This window comes from Scyliorhinus torazame, chromosome 15, assembly GCF_047496885.1.
Source record: "Scyliorhinus torazame isolate Kashiwa2021f chromosome 15, sScyTor2.1, whole genome shotgun sequence".
Taxonomy (NCBI): domain Eukaryota; kingdom Metazoa; phylum Chordata; class Chondrichthyes; order Carcharhiniformes; family Scyliorhinidae; genus Scyliorhinus; species Scyliorhinus torazame.
In genome coordinates, this window is record NC_092721.1 from 140,137,409 (window position 1) to 140,158,868 (window position 21,460).

At 43.5% G+C, this 21,460-nt stretch overlaps 1 protein-coding gene across 1 annotated transcript in view; it reads left to right on the forward strand.

Moving 5' to 3' along the window:
* The window catches only part of ift88 (intraflagellar transport 88 homolog), a 188,848-nt gene that overhangs the window by 144,422 nt on the left and 22,966 nt on the right, over positions 1-21,460 (forward strand). Inside the window, exons 19-22 of the mRNA XM_072476831.1 lie at positions 4,275-4,425; positions 9,851-9,966; positions 11,398-11,450; positions 20,102-20,167. Coding sequence (XP_072332932.1) covers positions 4,275-4,425; positions 9,851-9,966; positions 11,398-11,450; positions 20,102-20,167 — 386 coding nt within the window. The remainder of the gene's footprint in view (positions 1-4,274; positions 4,426-9,850; positions 9,967-11,397; positions 11,451-20,101; positions 20,168-21,460) is intronic.

The following is a 21,460-nucleotide window of genomic DNA, read 5'->3' on the forward strand; positions in this document are numbered from 1 at the left end:
TTTCTGAAAAGATGACTAGCAGTACAGAGACATGGTTGCAAGGTGATCAAGGCTGGGAAATAAATATTCCAGGGTACACAATATTTCTTAAAGCAGACAGAAAGGCTGGAGGAGGCGTAGTGTTGGTAGTAAAGGATGACCTAAGAATAATAGTGAGAAAGAATCAACCTCAGAAGATCATGATAGAATCAGTATGGGTAGAAATTAGAAATAGCAGGAATCAGAACATGCTGGTGGGTATAGTTCATAGTCCTGTAGCTGTAATTATATCATTGGACAGTGCATTAAAAAATAAATTATGGAGCTTGGGATAACAAAGACAATGTAATACTTGTGGGGGACTTTAATGCTCATATAGATTTGGACAATCAAATTGGTAACGTTGATCCAGAAGATGAGTTTGTGGATATTTTGTGACAGTTGCCTAAATCAACATTTAAAAAAATTGACTAGGGATAATTGAATTGACTAGGAATGCGAAGAAATGTGACATTTTTAGCAGGCTTTGAATGGTGGAGTGTTGCAAGGATCGATCCTGGGGCATCAACTATTTACAATCTATCTTAATGGTTCAGATGAAGAGAGAGAATGTAATGTACCTAAGTTTGCTTTGGATGCAAAACTAGGTGGAAATGTAAGCTGTGTGGAGGACACAAAAGACTGAAAAAAGTGACAGACGGTTTTGCTGAGTGGACAACAAATTCGCAGATGGAGCATAATGTGGGGAAGCATGAGGTTATTCACTTTGGTCATAAGAATACAGTAGCAGAATATTTTTTAAAAGGTGAAACTTGTGATGCTGATGTTCTGAGAGAATTGGTTGAGAATTGAATACAAGGAAGGAAGCTAGCGTGCAGGAACAGCAGGCACAAGTGTAACAGGCTGTGGCATATGGTATAAAGTAATGTGAGGCATGGAGGTATCAATGAGGGGAAAGGTATTGCCACTCGTGAACCAAGTATCAATCAAAAGCAACATGTTTTTGAAATCACCTATAATAGTGCATGGCAAAGCCTTTTAAATGAATGGACATTCTGCAGGGAAATGCAGTGACTGGTGGTGATTGGTAGTCTCCAAGAATGTAATGGTGAGTCGAGTAAGTAGGATAAGAGAATTTGATAACGTTATTTGTGCATGGGTGAGGTGGGCAGGAAAGTAGATGTGGGAGAAGAGTGGAGAAATTGAGGTTAGCAACAGCTAAGCAAGCAGCAATGGATTGCTCAATGGGCACTTTGAATGCCAAGAGAAGCACAAAGGGTTACTCTGGGCATATTTTTTTAATTCTCCTATTTCACATTTTCTCCCAATTTACACCCAACAATAAACAATAATCAGTAAAGAATGTAATGTCAATCCCCATATCAATAACAACGATCCCATCCTCCCACCAAACCCCAGACATTGGCTCGCATGTTAACATAAACAAATGACAAAAAGGAATCAGGAATCACCCATAGTCACCATTAACACATACAGCTTCCCTCCCAGCCCCCAACTCCCCTAATGTTCAATGTGATCCAATTCTCAAAAGTGCATAATGAATAACGCCCATGAATTGCAGAACCCCTCCATCCTTCCCCTCAGTTCAAATTTGACCTTTTCAAGCGTTAAGAATTCCAGCAGGTCCCCCCGCCACGCCAGGGCACAGGGTGGAGAGGTTGATCTCCACCCTAACAAGATCCGCCTTCGGGCGATCAACGAGGCGGAGGCTACAACATCTGCCTCCACGCCCGTTTCCAAACCCGGCTGGTCCGACACCCCGAATATGGCCTCCCGAGGGCCCGGGTCCAGTTTCATGTGCACCACTTTAGAGATTACCCTAAACACCTCCTTCCAGTAATCCTCCAGCTTTGGACAGGACCAAAACATATGCACGTGGTTTGCGGAGCCTCCCCCGCAACGTTAACACACAGTGGGGAAAATGCTTGAATCCATTATCAAGGACTTTATAGCGGAAAATTTAGAACGCAGTGGCAGGATCAGTCAGAGTCAGCATGGATTTATGAAGGGAAAATCATGCTTGACAAATCTGTTGGAATTCTTTGAAGAGGTAACCAGTACAGTCGATAAGGGGGAGCCAGTCGATGTGGTATATTTGGACTTTCAGAAGGCGTTTGACAAAGTTCCGCATTAGAGATTATTGTGCAAAATTAAAGCGCATAGGATTGGGGGAAATGTATTGTATGGATAGAAAACTGGTTGGCAGAGACGAAACAAAGAGTAGGGATTAATTGGTCCTTTTCAAATTGGCAGGCCGTAACCAGTGGGGTACCACAGGGATCGGATGAGGGAACAAAATGTAACATCTCAAAGTTTGCAGATGATACCAAATTAGTTGGGAGGGTGAATTGTGATGAGGATGTAGGGATCCTACAGAAAGATCTGGACAGGTTGGGCGAGTGGGCAAACCAATCGCAGATGCAGTATAATTTGGACAAGTGTGAGGTTATTCATTTTGGAAGCAAGAACAGGAAGGCAGATTACTACCTGAATGTTTGTAAATTGGGAGAGGGGAATGTGCAGCGGGACCTGGGTGTCCTTGTGCACCATTCGCTGAAGGTAAGCATGCAGGTGCGGCAGGCGGTAAAGAAGGCTAATGGTATGTTGGCCTTCATTGCAAGAGGTTTCGAGTATAGAAGCAGGGATGTGTTGCTGCAATTGTACAGGGCCTTGGTGAGGCCACACTTGGAGTATTGTGTGCAGTTTTGATCTCCTTCTCTGAGGAAGGATGTTCTTGCTCTCGAAGGAGTGCAGCAAAGGTTTATCAGACTAATTCCAGGGATGGTGGGACTGTCATATGAGGAGAGATTGACTAGGTTGGAATTGTTCTCACTGGAGTTCAGAAGAATGAGGGAGGATCTCATAGAGACTTATAAAATTCTAACAGGACTAGACAGGGTAGATGCAGAGAAGATGATAGGTGTGTCCAGAACCAGGGGCACAGCCTGAGGATTCAGGGTAAACCATTTCGGACAGAGATAAGGAGACACTTCTTCACACAAAGAGTGGTGAGCCTGTGGAATTCATTACCACAGGAAGTAGTTGATGCTAAAACTTTGAATATATTCAAGAGGTGGCTGGATATAGCACTTGGGGAGAATGGGATCAAAGGCTCTGGGGAGAAAGCAGAATTAGGCTATTGAGTTGGATGATCAGCCATGATCGTGATGAATGGCGGAGCAGGCTCGAAGGGCCAAAAGGCCTCCTACTCTTATCTTCTATGTATCTATGTATGTATCTATCTATGTATCTTCTATCCCCTCAAAGAGCTGGCTCATCCTCACCCTTGTAAGGTGCGCTCTGTACACCACCTTCAGCTGTATCAGCCTCAAACCTCGCACACGAGGTGGAGGCGTTCACTCTCTGGAGCACCTCACACCAGAACCCCTCCTCCATACCCACTCCCAACTCTTCCTCCCACTTTGCCTTGATCCCTTCTAGTGGCGCCTTCTCCTCTTCCAAAATAGCCCCGAAAACCACCGATACTACGCCCTTCTCCAGTTCCCCTGTCGTCAGCATCTCCTCCAGCAATGTGGAAGGCGGCTCTACTGGGAAGCTCTGTATCTCCTTTCTGGCAAAGTCTCGAACCTGCATGTATCTAAATATTTCCCCCTGCTCCAGCCCATTCTTCGCTCCTGCAAAACGACCCCCAAGAAATAAATCTTTAGTGTTCTAATTCCTTTCTCCTCCCATCTCTGAAAATTTCCATCCCACTTCCCTGGCTTACTCCGAGCATATTCAAGGTGGATTTAAGGCAGGAATACCTTTAGGAGTAGGATGGCAGAAAAAGGTAATTATTTGGAGGCAAGTACCTAAGAAAGGAGAAATTAAAGATGGTGGCAGATCTTAACTCCCACATTTTCTTTGTAGCACAAAATACTGGCAATATGGGATGGATGCGTTGCCATTCCTCCCAAATTATTCTATTCACCTTGAGCTTTTTCAGTTCTGATGAAGAAGGGTTGCTCCATTCTTAAAGGGATGGCTTTGAATGTCCACACTTAATTAAGTATTTGCTGAACTGTCTGGAACTCAGAAGCCAAACTGATTAAAAGTGGCCATTTTAATAGTCCATTTGTGTTTTTAAAAATGTAAGTATTGTCTGGATGTTCATAATATATTGGAACATGACATCCACTACTGTGTTATTTAGTGAACACAAAGTGACAATAATATTAAAATACACTGAAGGGGTGCTACAAGATATATACCCACATGACAGTAAAACCTTTCACTTTGAAAGAAAACCTGATCCTTGACTTCCTTTGTTTAAGATATGAAATGTTGGAAGATCTGACCCAAGCCATTGAGTGGCTCATGCAATTGATTAGCGTTGCCCCCACTGACCCACAGGCACTTGCTAAATTAGGAGACCTGTACGACAATGAGGGAGACAAGTCCCAGGCCTTCCAGTACTATTATGAGGTATTTAGCCAGCAATGGAAAAACAGAAATTAGTCAATCTGGGGCCTTTTTATAACCAGTTGCGAATCTAATTCTGTCTTTGAATTATCAAGTTAAAAGTATGGGTCCCAATATGATCAGTCAAGATCATGACCAGTAATGCCCTCTAGCCGCAGTATGCAGGGTCACAGCAAGGACACTTAAATATCATGAGCTCTGAAAATATCTGTATCACCTTGGACACCCACCAGTCCAATGCAGACTTTGGTGCCTTTTGCCATTCGGGAAGTGATCTGCCCCCCACCACCATCTTGAGAAGTTATGTTTCTACTCCTTTACAAAGGGCTGATAATATTAAACACTGATCTTTTCACAAAAGTGACGTGAACTCCACAGGTAGGGCTTACATGTGCCCTGCAAGAGACCACTGTGCCTCATCTCAGTGGGTATACTGACATCTACCGTCACCAGATCCAACTGAGGATGCAGGTGCTCTCTGTGTTGAGAGCCTACGCTTCTTACCCTGCCTCCCTCTGAGGCACAAGTCCATGTAGAGGACTGATCAAGGTTCTGCCTCAAACAAAGTACCAGTCCTCCCCTGCCAAAAATAATCAGTGTAAAATTTTGTGGATTCCCTCAGACAAAATATCATGTATTTCTCCAGGGATTCTGCCAGTCTCTGACCAAAGTCATGGTAGCAGATTGGAAGAACCACATGAATGTTCAGGGATAGCGAATGCAGATTATTAGATAAGCGTGCAACAAACGAGAAAATGAGAGCGATTTTACCATTCAACCAGAGCAGAAAAAGTGGATGACAAGGGCTCTAAATGTTTAGAATTAGCATGCAACTTTGTTAGCAACTTGTATGCAAGTATAACCACATCATAAATTACTGTTGTAGGGGGTTCTGCTACTAGAGTCTGTGTTCCCACAGCTTGTTCCCAGCCCTGAGCGTTTCGAGGTGCCCCTACACCTGGTTCTGTACTCGGGACTTATTAGCAGAGTGTGAGTAAAAAGGCAGGCAAGGCTTCTGATGCAAGGTCAAAATTAGGGTTTATTTCAAACAAGATGAAATTACCAAACTTAAACTACAATATTACAAACTGGATGAGGGAGAAAGAAGAGAACATGCAAATACAATATACCATTAGCAAAATAAAAAATAAAAACCCCAACACCAACTTCCCTCTCCTGACTGACTAGATTGGGGCTTGGGTGTCAGGATCTATGCTCATTCTTGTGATCTCGGCAGATGCTTCCAAAATGCGTATTTAGTTCCCCCTTGGCTTTGCTGGTTTGAGGTACTGTATCCTGGACATCGTTGAAGCCATCGGCTGCGTTCCAGGTCAGTTGGGGTGTGTTCCGTCGGTGTTTCTCTGGTGAGCTTTACATTGCTAATGTCAGCTCTTTGTTTCTCAGGCTTGATCTCGATGTTCCTGGGTAACCAAACTTGAATTTTCCTGGGCTGCTGGATCTGGACTGCACCCCTTTCTTTACTTAAAAACAAAACTGAATTCTTGTCTTCTTCCACCCATATTATAGTTGATAGGATGGCTTATCTACAATCTTGACTTGGTTTTGTCTTGCATTATGTGGTAACTGCTTCCGGGATGACCTGATTAGGTGTTGATTGTTTGACCCATTGACCTGATGTTGTGGGTAAGCTATGTAGATGGTTGATGGGACTCTCTGTTACTGGGCCTTTGTTGGGATGGAGGTGTTAATGGGGTTTGTGGACTATCCTTGCACCGAATCTGGAGTTGGCTCCACTGTGGGGGCTTCTGGAGAGGTCATGCTTAAACTCAGTCTCAGGCTATTGTTTTAATGTTAATGACTCTATGGGGCAGCACGGTGGCACAGTGGTTAGCACTGCTGTCTATGGCGCTGAGGAGCCGGGTTCGATCCAGGCCCGGGTCATTGTCCATGTGGAGTTTGCACATTCTCCCCGTGTCTGAGTGGGTTTCACCCCCACAACCCAGAGATGTGCAGGCAGGGTAGGTGGATTGGCCACGCTAAATTGACCATAATTGGGAAAAAAATAATTGGGTACTCTAAATTTTTATTTTTTAATGTTAATGTCTCTTAGGGTGTGATTCACAGAAAGGCTGCTGTTCCATGACCACGACCCAGGGGGTCGGAGAATCGCGCAGCATATATCAGGGGGATTTTTGAACATTCCGCACTATCTGTGCTGTTCTCCGAAATTCTCTCCTAAAGCTGCTTCACCTTGCTACCTCTGTTATGATCCCCTTCAAGACTGATCATTTTTTAACAGACAGTGACTGATTTAAAGAATTGCACAACAAGAATTCAAGTTAAAGGCATTTGCTCTAACAAACCAATAACAATCACGAAAAAACATTCCTTGGTAGGCAACTAGTACTCACAACTGCATAAAAGATCATCTTTATTAATGTATAAATGCAATCAATAATCCCATGCTACGCACTGTATATACTTTACAGTATGCTTTCAACAGAATTGGTCATTAAAGGAAACAGTCCACAGTTACTCCCAGCTCTTGCCCCTGTTTCGGTGAGTCGCAATATTTAGTGACTGCCGAAAATCATCTCCCTCGTTCCTCAGAGTTTCTGAACTAACTTTCAGCCATTATGATGTGGAGATGCTGGTGTTGAACTGGGATGGGTGCAGTAAGAAGTCTTATAACACCAGGTTAAAATCCAACAGGTTTATTTGGAATCACTAGCTTTCAGGGCATAGCTCTTTCATGTACTCACGTAGCACTCACCTGATGAAGAGGCTACGTTCCTAAAGCTAGTGATTCCAAATAAATGGATTTTAACCTGGTGTTGTAAGACTTCTTACTGTTTCAGCAGTTAGACACTGCAGTGATTTCTTCTCCTGGCCTTGCCAGCGAATATCTTCCAGCATCCTTAAATAATTGCCGGTTCCTTCTCTTCACAAGTGGACAAGCTTTCCAAAGCATTCTGCCTTGTGACTAACAGAGAAAATAGTTTGTTTTCCTCTCTAGACTACAGTGACTGTTGTTGCTGTCTAGTGCTCTCTCTTGGTTTTTAATCAGACTACCTGGGGATCTGTCAGTGCACTCAGGACAAAACAGCTGCGTTCAGATGTGAAATATGGCATGTAGGTTTAGTAAGGCTTAACCTGTACTCCTGTTCTATGGTAATCATATGGGCAAAGTTTAATACAACGTCATACCATCCCCCTTTTCCAGGGCATTCTGTTTTTCTTAAATTAAAAGAGGCAATTTAAATCTAATCATCTTATAAAGCCTCACATTAGTAACACTCTCAAAAGCTCCTTCTGAGGAATATTTAAGGGGGTGGAAGCCGGGGGGGGATCTGTCGATCTCCAACGTGGTTAAGCGGAAAGCTCCCACAGCCGGTTCCTCTTTGCAGGATTCCGATGCGGTGACCTAGAAAAGTTGAAGCAGAAAGAGGGGGGAGGGTGGGACAGTGGCTGGAGCCAGACTGAGGGAGAAAACTGAGAGGAATGCAAAAGCTCCCTCCCTCACTCCAGACAGGGGGATATAAACAGCGAGGGGGAGGGGGAGGGGGGGGGGGGGCTAACACCCCAACTCACATAAATCGGTTCAATTTGATTTAACCTCCTTACATTGCAAATTGCCCACATCCATGTTAGAGGGACTGGAGTTTATCCCAGTGTTAAGGGGGAGGGGATCCGAGTGCTGGGGGGGGGGGAGGGGGGCTGGGGGGCTATGAGAGGGGAGGGGGTGCTATGAGGGGGGGAGGGGGCTATGAGGGGAGGGGGGGCTATGAGGGGGGAGGGGGCTATGAGGGGGAGGGGGGAGAGGGGCTGTGGGGGGAGAGGGGCTATGGGGGGGAGAGGGGGCAAAAAAAAAGCTCCTTCTGAGAAAACAATGATCTACAATTTATTCTTGCTTACAGTTCCTCTTCAACTTTGATTCGATCTGTTCTCAGTTCTCAGTTTTAAAAACATTCTAAGATGACCTTTCACGTGTGTGAATGCTGTAGTTTTGATTGTGATTAAGTTTTTAGTATATTTTCTAATTAAGATATAAGTGGAAATCTAATTAAATGGAATAATATTGTAACAGTTATCATAAATTTGATATAATTTTCTGAACTTCTCAGTACTAAATTGTGCCTAAAAATGAACCTGGTAATACTGCAGTTTTATATATACGTTGAATATTCCTTCACATGCTAAATCTTAAAATGAACATATCTTCAGCCAGAAACTGGAAATGTAGCATAACAACAGTAAGAAAAGGAATTGTGATGTAAGCTCAACATATATACATCTATGTTAAGCCATTCTGCCTTACAAAGGCCAGTTGTGGAAGGCATTGCTGATGCAGCTTTCCAAGTGCCAGACGGTACAAATAACCTCTTCCCCAAATTGTGGAATGGCGTCTCCAGCCCTGCCTTAGAATTGAAATTAAATTGCTTTTCTTTTAGTGCCATCTGATCCCTTAAATTACATTGCTGCCTTGCAGTTTAGCAGTTAGAATCCTTTATCCTCTCTATATGTTCTTTTAAACACACTTGACATCTAATTTAGCATTTTTAGTGAATACTTTTGAGAAACAATGTTAATTTTGTGCAGTACATTATATTGATAATTAAGTAGTGCAGTGTCGATGTAACAACTTGCATTCATTGGAGAAGATAGTGGTATAGCGGTAATGTCACTGGATTAGTAGTCCAGAATCTAGGTTAATGCTCTGGGGACATGGGTTTGAATCCCACCATGACAATGGTGGAATTTAAATTCATTGAATTAATAAATCTGGAATTGAAAGCAAGTATTAGAAATGGTGACCCAATTGTTGTAAAAGCCCACCTGGTTCACTAAGGGAAGGAAATCTGCAGTCCTTACTGGTTTGGCCTGGTCTCCAGACCCCCAATAATGTAGTTCACTTTTAACTGCCCTGGTAAACCACCCAGTTCAAGGGCATTTAGGATGGATGGCAAATGGGTGGACAACCCCCTCATCCCATCAACAAATAAATATTAATTCAAAAATGTAAGCCTGTGACCTTGAGAAAATTGAACAAAAATCTTGGTGGTAAACAAATTAAATACATTTTAAATAAACATGGCACGGTGGCACAGGTAGCACAGTGGTTAGCACTGTTGCCTCAGAGAGCCAGGACCCGGGTTCATTTTCAGCCATAGGTGGAGCTTTGTACATTCTCCCTGTGTCTGTGTGGGTTTCCCCTGGCTGCTCCGGTTTCCTCCCACAGTCCAAAGGAGTGCAATTTAGGTGGATTAGGCATGATAAATTGCCCTTTAGTGTTCCGGGTGCGCAAGTTAAGTAATGAGGTTACAGGGATGACTGGAAAGTGGACATGGGTAGAGTGCTCATTCGAAGGATTGGTGCAGACTCGATGGGCCAATTAGCCTCCTTCTGCACTGTAGGGATTCTATGGTATCCATCTAATCTCTTGCTTTGTTACTGTTGTTTTCGTTAGTCATTTAGGTATTTCCCATCGAACATCGAGGGCATTGAATGGCTTGGAGCCTACTATATTGACACACAGTTCTGTGAAAAAGCTATTCAATACTTTGAAAGAGCAGCACTTATCCAGTAAGAAATATTTTGTCTTTATAATTGTGTGTTGTATTTCATGTTAGGCATAACAAGAGATGGACACTCATGAAAATGCTGGCTTCTCTTGAGTATCACACATGGAAACTAATGGGTTTCAAAAATGATCTGTTATGCTTTCAATCTGAAAAACCTCTGATAATACAGCAATTTTCCCATAACTAATCTGAAGTGTGTCAGTATAGATAATGCTCTCAGTTCCTGGAAAGTTCTTGGACCCACAACTTTCTGATGCAGAAAGAAGAATATTACCAGTGAGCCAAATGCAGTTTTTACTGAGATGCTGAAAGCATTATAGCCATGGCTCATCTTCTACCTGACTGACACTCACACATAAATGCATGTGATGGAAAGTCAGGGAATGAGAACGGTGACTCCTATTAAAATTATTTTTGCTTCTTAGCATACATGCACTGATAATTAATAGAAATTATTTTAAGTTTAACAAGAAATAATGTTAGAAATACCAGATCAAAAGATGTGTTATCGGACTTTGAGCTTGCTCAGTATATCAAACTGTATAGGAAATTACCAGACTTACACTAAAGACCAAATATTTCAAATGCACTCTTTTACACCTGTTAATTTATAATTAAAAAAACATGACTTGTTCTGCCATTAGGAGAAGGTTATTCAATAACCAGTTTAAAAATCTAGCAAGCTTTTTGCCTCAGTATGAAGATGCTTTGTTAGGATTTCTTTGTTAATTAAAGATGCATTTTTATGACATTACTGTGCAACGCTCATAATGCTAGGTTCAAATAAGCAGTTCAAGAGTTCCTAGAGACACATGTTTTAGTTAGATGGCAATTATTTGATTTGTGCAGGGCTTTTCACAGACACATCGCAACATGTGTTATATATTGTAAACTTTCCCAGCAGAGATTTACTGCTTAGAAACCAACCAGATATGACCATTTATTTAATGCTGAATTTCTGATTTATGCTTTTTTTTTTTAGCAATTTGTAAATATTTTTGTGGTGCGCACAGTACCAAACAGAGTCAGGAAAGATCATATATGTGCCTCCCACGTAGTGAGCCCTCAATGTTAGTCAGGGAATTATGTGAGATATTAAGTAAAGCATCTAAATTATTAGGAGAAAAAGAAAATCAGATGGTTAGTCATCTCTCCTCTCCCCTGCCTTTTACATTATTCAACAGATGAAGGTGAGAAGAAACAGTGTTTGATGCCTGAAAAATGTTGACAATTGTGTGCTCTTGTATAAGGCAATCTAAACTAGAAGGGTTGTCGGGAATATATAATAAGTTGTGGAAAAACATATTTGAGCAGCAAATGGTTATAATTGAAAATTATGCATAAGTAATTAATATTTTTTTTTCACCCAATTTTGCAGTCACCAGATAAGGATATTGAAAATAACACATTAAAAATGTATTTTTTAATGCAGGCCTACTCAAGTCAAATGGCAATTAATGGTGGCTAGCTGTTATAGAAGAAGTGGTAAGTTAAATATTGGATTGTTGTTTATATTGTCCAGATTCAAAGCTTTTCAATCTCAAATTTGGATACCTGAAACAAAAATGTTAGCAGGAGTCAAATGCTGGAAATAATGGCGGGATTTAACCACCACGTTGCGCCGAGCGTGGATCTGGGTGCGCCAGTTATATAACAAGAAAGGCCAAAATCGAGATTTCTGCCAGGTGTGAATCAGTTTGCTATCTAACCAGCCCGCTCCCGATGGCGAGTTCTTGATCATGCCAAACCATGGCGAGCATATCATTAACCCTCATTTGCATTCATTTCCATCTCATTAGCGAGATTGAAGTCGAATGCACCGGCTCCCCAGAGAGAAATCAATTGGCGTCGTTTAATATTCCATTTCAAAAACGTGAAGCTGGTGCAATGGCTGCTGAGGGGAAATATGTGCTGTTAGGTAATGGGGACATTCTGAATTCTCCCTCTGTGTACCCGAACAGGCGTCGGAATGTGGCGACTAGGGGAGTTTCACAGTAACCTCATTGCAGTGTTAATGTAAGCCTACCTGTGACAATAAAGATTATTATTAACTGAAGAAGTGATCAGCCATTTCCATTTTCTAAGACACAGTTCAAGGTCACTGGAGCTGCTGCCCCAGTGCTCGGGGGAGGGCCGGTTGGGCTTGGTCGGGGACTGATGTGTTCCAGGCTGGGAGTGGTGGTGTTTTTCATCTGTGAGGCCTTCGAGCCATCTTTAAATATGGTGGATACCCATAACAGGGACAACTGCAACTGCTGCCTACAAACTTCCGGGACAAAGCCCTACTCTTGGTTCTATGCTAAAAGTCACTTTAACTCCCTTTGACTGCGAGCAACCTCTAGCTTCACAGCTGAAGGCTATTGATAATGAGGAATTGGCCTTATTAGTTGTGATAGCACTTCACAGCTAAAGGTTGTGTTTGCTGCTGCTCCTGTTGGTGGCTGCAGATGCCTGGAGCTGCTATTGCTGTTTCCTTCCTTTCTGTAGCCGGAAACAAGGACAATTTTTTCTAACTTACCTGGGCCCTGGAACACAGGGCACAGGGGGATGTATGAGTCCAGAAGGCAATCCGGTTTGAAGCATGAAGATGCTGCAGGACCTGGTGCACGACATTGTTCCAAATGGGTCACCTGCTGACAATGTTGAAGAAATGCTTTCACAGATTGCTGATGCTTTTGTTGGTGATGTTGAGAGTGCTGCATGTAACTGTTATATCACCATGGGTTATTCACGCTGTACGTCAAGGATGTTCAACTGCTAGGGTGGCACGATGGTACAGTGTTTAGCACTGCTCCCTCAAGGTGCCGAGGACCCGGGTTCGATCGCGGCCCCGGGTCTCTGTCCATGTGGATTTTAAACATTCTCCCCATGTTTGTATGGGTCTCATCCCCTCAACCCAAAGATGTGCAGGGTAGGTGAATCGGCCACGCTAAATTGTTGCTTAATTGGAAAAACATTTCTTTTAAAAAGGATGTTCAACTGCACCTTGAGTGCCAGTGGAATATGTGGATGCCAGGATTTGGTTCCGGTGAGATTGAGCCATGTGGGAGGGCCTGCACAGTTGCGGCTTCTGGACGGAGAATGGCATTGAAATGCGGAACAAGTAACACATTGATGGACTGATCATTTTTCGACAACGTTCTGGACATATCACATTCTCCGACTTACTCTCTGTTTCTGTTGAGAAACCTGCGAGGGGTGATATTTTGTGTTTGCTTTCTTTGTGAAAATGAGCTGATATAGTTTTGTATTGGTACCAATGTGGAACAGTGAAGTTTCCATGTTGTTTAATGGTTAGTGTGATACGTGGAATGTTACATAGATTATTGTCAAATATTTGTTACTGTTGACCGTTTAATACACAAAATATTCTCAAGTGGCTTCTCGTGAGTAAGCGTGCCATGTCTTAGACGATGATTATTGCATCGCATTTCAATCAAACTTTGAAGCCTGAACAGTTTGCCTGAACTCTAGAAGTGCCAGCAGCAGCGAACAATCAAACACACAAAAACTGGGCTTCAGCACTGGGGATATCCTCCATAGGGTAAGTGTGTGGATCAGGTGAGGGAACCTGAGCACTGTCTCCCTAATGCCCCCAGCAGGGATCTGGGGTCTAAGGGCTCCTGCTGTGGCCGAGTGTGTGTGTAGAGCGAGGTTTTCCAGCACAACTGGCTCACTGGATGGCACTCTGAGAGAAGGCCGGAAGGCTCCAGCCGACTTACCGGTGTCACTGGCATTGCCCGTGCCACCCTGTCCTGCCCACGGCCCTTGAGATGCGCTGCTGTCAGGAACGGGCGATTCGAAAGAGCTGTAGACCGCTGTCACCTCCTTGGTAGCAGGCCTTGGCTTGGCCTTGAGTGCTTCCTCCTCCCTGACGATGCCCATACTGCCCTGGGGGTCTCCATGGGACGGAGGGGCAACTAGAGTGGGCTACAGAGGCTTCTGTGCTATCTGGCTCTTCCAGTCCTGTGGGCTCCCCATTGTCTGCACTATGCTGTTGATGTCCTTAGTGATGTTCTTCTGTGACTGGGCCACGCTCTGTCTCGGCAATTGCTGTCTCTGATCCATCTGCATCTGGATCACGTCCTTAGCAATTGGTCATGCTCTTCCACACTCATAGATCCCCTGGTTTTATGGCAATAGTAGAGAGACAAATATCATATATAATTTACAGTGCAGAAGGAGGCTATTCGGCCCATCGAGTCTGCATTGCCCTTGAAAAGAGCACCCTACCTATGCCCACACCTCCACCCTAACTAAGCTCACACCACCCTATCCCCGTATCTCCACCCTATCCCCGTAACCCCAACTAACCTTTTTTGGACACCAAGGGCAATTTAGCTTCGCCAATCCACCTAACCTGCACAAATTTGGACTGTGGGAGGAAACCGGAGCATCCGGAGGAAACCCACGCAGACACGGGGAGAATGTGCAGACTCCGCGTTATAGATTGTGGTGAAATACAATTCTGCTACTGCTGGTAACCTACAGCATCACATGGAAGCCTAGTTTTGAGTTGTTGGATTTCTTCGATATCCCATTTTGTATAATGACAGTACCACACAACATGATGGAAATACTCTCCGGTAGTCACCTTCTACCATTGTGAATTGTTTCATCTACAAGAGGTGGATTGAATGGCTTGCAACTGGAGCCTTCCAGCCTTTTCTGAGTGCCACCCAGTGAGCCAGTTGTGCTGGAAAACTTCCAGAACTAACCGCACCTCTAACCAAGCTGCTTCAGTACAGCTACAAAGCTGGCATCTACCCAGGAATGTCTTGTGCACTAAAGTCGGACAAATCAAATCTGATCAATTACAATCCCTTCAGTCTACTGAATCATTAACAAAGCGATGGAAGGTGTCATCGCTGTTACTACCAGGCAAAGGCCATGGAGAAAAGTCATGAACTATGGTTCCAAGACTAGGCTCCAGAAGGGTGTAAAGGGGAGGGGACAGTAGGATAAATGGCTCTGAAACAGGAGAAACACCAATTAGTCGTGTTTTCCGGGTCCTTAGGGGGGAGGGGGAGCAGCCCTATGTCGTGGTCCACATTGGCACTAACGACATAGGCAGGCTTTCAGGGAGCTAGGATGGAAGCTCAGAACTAGAACAAACAGAGTTGTTATCTCTGGGTTGTTGCCCGTGCCACGTGATAGTGAGATGAGGAATAGGGAGAGAGAGCATTTAAACACGTGGCTACAGGGATGGTGCAGGCGGGAGGGATTCAGATTTCTGGATAACTGGGGCTCTTTCTGGGGAAGGTGGGACCTCTACAGACAGGATGGTCTACATCTGAACCTGAGTGGCACAAATATCCTGGGGGGGGGGGAGATTTGTTAGTGCTCTTTGGGGGGGTTTAAACTAATGCAGTAGGGGCATGGGAACCTGGATTGTAGTTTTAGCGTAAGGGAGAATGAGAGTATAGAGGTCAGGAGCACAGATTTGACGTCGCAGGAGGGGGCCAGTGTTCAGGTAGGTGGTTTGAAGTGTGTCTACTTCAATGCCAGGAGTATACGAAACAAGGTAGGGGAACTGGCAGCATGGGTTGGTACCTGGGACTTCGATGTTGTGGCCATTTCGGAGACATGGATAGAGCAGGGACAGGAATGGATGTTGCAGGTTCCGGGGTTTAGGTGTTTTAGTAAGCTCAGAGAAGGAGGCAAAAGAGGGGGAGGTGTGGCGCTGCTAGTCAAGAGCAGTATTACGGTGGCGGAGAGGATGCTAGATGGGGACTCTTCTTCCGAGGTAGTATGGGCTTAAGTTAGAAACAGGAAAGGAGAGGTCACCCTGTTGGGAGTTTTTTATAGGCCTCCTAATAGTTCTAGGGATGTAGAGGAAAGGATGGCGAAGATGATTCTGGATATGAGCGAAAGTAACAGGGTAGTTATTATGGGAGACTTTAACTTTCCAAATATTGACTGGAAAAGATATAGTTCGAGTACAATAGATGGGTCGTTTTTTGTACAGTGTGTGCAGGAGGGTTTCCTGAAACAATATGTTGACAGGCCAACAAGAGGCGAGGCCACGTTGGATTTGGTTTTGGGTAATGAACCAGGCCAGGTGTTGGATTTAGAGGTAGGAGAGCACTTTGGGGACAGTGACCACAATTCAGTGACGTTTACGTTAATGATGGAAAGGGACAAGTATACACCGCAGGGCAAGAGTTATAGCTGGGGGAAGGGCAATTATGATGCCATTAGACGTGACTTGGGGGGGATAAGGTGGAGAAGTAGGCTGCAAGTGTTGGGCACACTGGATAAGTGGGGCTTGTTCAAGGATCAGCTACTGCGTGTTCTTGATAAGTATGTACCGGTCAGACAGGGAGGAAGGCGTCGAGCGAGGGAACCGTGGTTTACCAAGGAAGTGGAATCTCTTGTTAAGAGGAAGAAGGAGGCCTATGTGAAGATGAAGTGTGAAGTTTCGGTTGGGGCGATGGATAGTTACAAGGTAGCGAGGAAGGATCTAAAGAGAGAGCTAAGACAAGCAAGGAGGGAACATGAGAAGTATTTGGCAGGAAGGATCAAGGAAAACCCAAAAGCTTTCTATAGGTATGTCAGGAATAAGCGAATGACTAGGGAAAGAGTAGGACCAGTCAAGGACAGGGATGGGAAATTGTGTGTGGAGTCTGAAGAGATAGGCGAGATACTAAATGAATATTTTTCGTCAGTATTCAATCAGGAAAAAGATAATGTTGTGGAGGAGAATGCTGAGCCCCAGGCTAATAGAATAGATGGCATTGAGGTACGTAGGGAAAAGGTGTTGGCAATTCTGGACAGGCTGAAAATAGATAAGTCCCCGGGACCTGATGGGATTTATCCTAGGATTCTCTGGGAGGCCAGGGAAGAGATTGCTGGACCTTTGGCTTTGATTTTTATGTCATCATTGGCTACAGGAATAGTGCCAGAGGACTGGAGGATAGCAAATGTGGTCCCTTTGTTCAAAAAGGGGAGCAGAGACAACCCCGGCAACTATAGACCGGTGAGCCTCACGTCTGTAGTGGGTAAAGTCTTGGAGGGGATTATAAGAGACAAGATTTATAATCATCTAGATAGGAATAATATGATCAGGGATAGTCAGCATGGCTTTGTGAAGGGTAGGTCATGCCTCACAAACCTTATTGAGTTCTTTGAGAAGGTGACTGAACAGGTAGACGAGGGTAGAGCAGTTGATGTGGTGTATATGGATTTCAGCAAAGCATTTGATAAGGTTCCCCACGGTAGGCTATTGCAAAAAATACAGAGGCTGGGGAGTGAGGGTGATTTAGAGATGTGGATCAGAAATTGGCTAGCTGAAAGAAGACAGAGGGTGGTGGTTGATGGGAAATGTTCAGAATGGAGTACAGTCACAAGTAAGACTACAAATACTAATAGGAGTAGAAGTCCACACGCACGTGAGATTTTGGTGGCTTCAAATAAATTAGATGAAAAAGTTATCAAAGATGCTAAACAGCAAGAATTGCATAGTTGGGGTGAATTTGGGGTATACATGGAAGTACCGGATCGGGGACAAAAAGCTCTATCCCACAGATGGATTTGTACGGAAAAGGTTCTTCCGGATGGAACTTATAAGGCAAAGGCCAGGCTTGTGACAAGGGGATTTGAAGAAAACTTAAAAGATCAGGATTTAAGGGTAGGTTCACCTGCAGCAGGAAAGGTTATTTTAAAGATCTTCTTGGCTCTATTAGCCACAAAGGCATGGGAATGCAAATCTATAGATCTGAAAGCTGCCTTTGTGCAGGGGCATCAGCTCCATAGAGATATTTTTCTCCGTCCTCCTAAAGAAGCAGCTAACACAGAAGGGGTACTCTGGAAGTTGAACAAATGTGTATATGGATTAAATTATGCATCTAGAGTCTGGTATATTTCGGTAAGGTCAGTTTTGTTAAAGTTAGGCTGTTGCCAGTTGAAAGCAGATCCTGCAATGTTTTACTGGCACTATAAAGGAAATCTTTCTGGCATCTTTATGATGCATGTCGATGATTTTTTGTGGGGTGGGATTAGTGATTTTGAAGCTGTTGTAATCTCTGATTTGAGGAAAGAATTCAGGGTAGGAAGTCAGGCTTCCGGTGCATTTAAATATATTGGACTGGAAATCGGACAGACTAAGTTAGGGGCAACTTTACGTCAGCAATCTTATTTGGAAAGCATCAGCCCAATAGCAATTAATCGTGGCCGGGTTTCACAAAAAGCCGCAATGGCTTCAAAGATAGAAAAAGAGCAACTGCAAAGTTTAATGGGCAACTGAACTGGTTAGGTAGATAGACTAGACCGGATGTGAGTTTTGATGTCTTAGAGTTGAGTACAAAAATGAATGATCCCAAAGTGGAAGACATAATAAGAGCAAATAAAGCGTTGGCCAAACTAAATATGCAGGAGTGTGTTTTGAAGTTCCCGGTTTTAGGTGACCGTAGGCACTTGAAACTCAGTTTATAGTGATGCGTCCTATGCAGATTTATGTGATGGGGTTTCAAGCGCAGGAGGTTTTTTAATTTTCCTTTTGGGGAACAATAGTAAATGTTGCCCTCTTGTGTGGGAAACAAAGAAAATAAGGAGAGTGGTAAAAAGCACTTCGGCTGCTGAGACGTTACGCCTTGTAGAGGCGGTGGATATGACCTTTTATATAAGTCAGATATTGACAGAAATTTTGGGATTAGGGGATTTGGGTAATATACCTATTGACTGTCACATTGACAATAAATCCCTGGGAAAATGTGCACTCTACAAAAAGTGTCAATGAAAAGAGGTTACAGAGGGGAAATAACAAAGATTAAATGGGTCGACAGTAGCTATCAACTGTCAGACTGTTTTACGAAAAGAGGGGCTAGTTCACAGAAACTTTTGGATATTGTTAATGAAGGGCGCCTGTTTCTGTGACTTTTTTTCTTCCAAACAAAAAAAACTGGGAAAAAAAAGAAGGGGGGGAAATCACGTGTGTGTTTTTGAGTTTTGTTTTCACCTAATTGGGTTTTTTTCTCCAAGGAAGGGGAGACTGTTAAGTAATGGGTTGAGAGACATTGCAATTAGTTGTCTCATTTATGTTAAGTGTCCAATAATTGACACTGATATGTAAAGGGGCTTCAGGTGACCTCTGTGTCTGGTGCTGTGTAATTAGAGTTTTGTGCAGAGTCTGTTGGAAGAAATAAAAGTGTTGGTGAAAAAGGAACAGAACTTTTCACTCTTCATACCACAGCATCTAATAGGTCTAACACTCTGAACTGCTGCTTTGTGGGCTCTCTCGCTCTTTGAACTCCCGCTGCTTTATGGGCTCACTCTCTAAACTGCTGCTTTGTGGGCTATCTACCTCTGAACACCCATTGCTTTCTGGGCTCTCTCTCTCTCTCAGAACTCCTGCAGTTTTATGGCCACTCTCTCCCCGATACCCTGCTGCATTATGGACACTCTCTCTCCGATACCCTGCAGCTTTATGGACACCTGTACGCATGTTCCACTTTCCAGACACAGCTGACTTGTTTTTAGCTGGATGCACAGGGATGCACTGATCAGAGACGAGAAAAAATAGATAGAATCTCCACCAGGCAGCTCTTGCTGTCTCCTGTTGCATCAACAACAATATTGGCTATAGTCTGAGAACTAGTTGCGCAACCATTTTTGCCACAGGAGATGCACATGTAAATGGAGGAACCAGTGGGGGGAGGGGGGTAGTATAACCCATCAAGAGAAAGAAAGACCTTTTTCATTTTAAAGAATGCTGATGGTTAACTTTCTTTTAAATTCATTTATAAGCACATGTGAATCTTTATTAGTGTCACAAGTAGGCTTACATTAATACTGCAATGGTGGCAGCACGGTGGCGCAGTGGGTTAGCCCTGTTGCCTTACGGCGCTGAGGTCCCAGGTTCGATCCCGGCTCTGGGTCACTGTCCATGTGGAGTTTGCACATTCTTTTCGTGTTTGTGTGGGTTCCACCCCCACAACCCAAAGATGTGCAGGCTAGGTGGATTGGCCACGCTAAATTGCCCCTTAATAGGAAAAAATTAATTGGGTTTGATGGAAGATTCAGATTAGATTTATCCTGACCCATGTTTTTGTGTTAATTTTAAGAAATTGTTAATTTCTACATTTATAACGTTGGCTAACACTAAAGTAGTCAAATTATGTTTAACTTTGTGAATACAGGTAACTATCAAAAGGCATTGGAAACATACAAAGACATTCATCGGAAATTTCCCGAAAATGTTGAATGTAAGAGATATTCTCAAAATAAGCAAATTATGGTCATAGGATTTTATGTTTTTCATTTTGACATATCTTTATTGTGTTTATAATTGTGTGAATGCTGTGAGATTTTCTGATTTGAGATTTCACTCAACCTAACTTTTATAGTGGACATTCTTTGTAGCTATAACTTAATATGAATTGTTTTAATGTCGACAAAAACTGCTTTGAAGCAATCTTCGCATTAATCAGGCAGATGACTGGTAGCGTGTCTGTGAGACTCCCCCTGATGGCCTGAGCATTTGTCTGATCAATTCTTGCAGTGCAATTTCACTTAATTATCAATAGCAAGCGATCACTGCTGTACAATTGCTTATACACAGCTCATCGGTTGGGATGGGAGGGAGTACAGCCTCTGTTCTGTGGAGCTGAACTGGGAGAAGTAATCCAGTGAGTGATTATGGGAGGCTTTGTGTGGGGCAGAAGAATGAATATCCCTGTTCCTTAGCAAATCATTTGCAAAGCTGTGGCAAAACTGTTATTTCCCTTTTCTTTGGGAGAAAACTGCAGTGATCCCTTGAGACACTCAGTGCTTAGTGCTATTGGGCAGAGCCAAATGTATCAGGGCTCTAAAAGAATCTTAAGACATCAATTTAAACATTAAAAATTTTTTTAGAGTACCCAATTAATTTTTTCCAATTAAGGGGTAATTTAGCGTGGCCAATCCACCGAGCCTGCACATCTTTGGGTCAATTTAAACATTTTAATGAGGCCTGTTTTAGGCATGAATGTTTCCTGCTTATATGAAGAGCCACTTGAAATTGCACAGGGTGTCTCTGGCATAAAATCAATGCAGAGTTCTCTATACTATGTCATGCTTGCAGAAAGATAGGGCAGCACGGTGGCGCAGTGGGTTAGCACTACAGCCTCACGGCGCTGAGATCTCTGGTTCGATCCCGGCTCTGGGTCACTGTCCGTGTGGAGTTTGCACATTCTCCCTGTGTTTGCGTGGTTTCGCCCCCACAATCCAAAAATGTGCAAGCTAGGTGGATTGGCCATGCGGAATTGCCCCTTGATTGGAAAAAATGAATTGGGTACTCTAAATAAAAAATAATTAAAATAAATAAATAAAAATGCTTACAGAAAGATGGGGTAGTATCCAATGAAAATTTCTCTGTGGACTTTGTAATGAAACTGGTGTGTCATCTGAGGGAGATGGCAACGTAGTGGTAATGCCACTGAACTAGTAATCCAGAGGTCCAGGCTAATGCTGTGGGGACATGGTGCGGGATTCTCCGACCCCCCGCCGGGTCGGAGAAT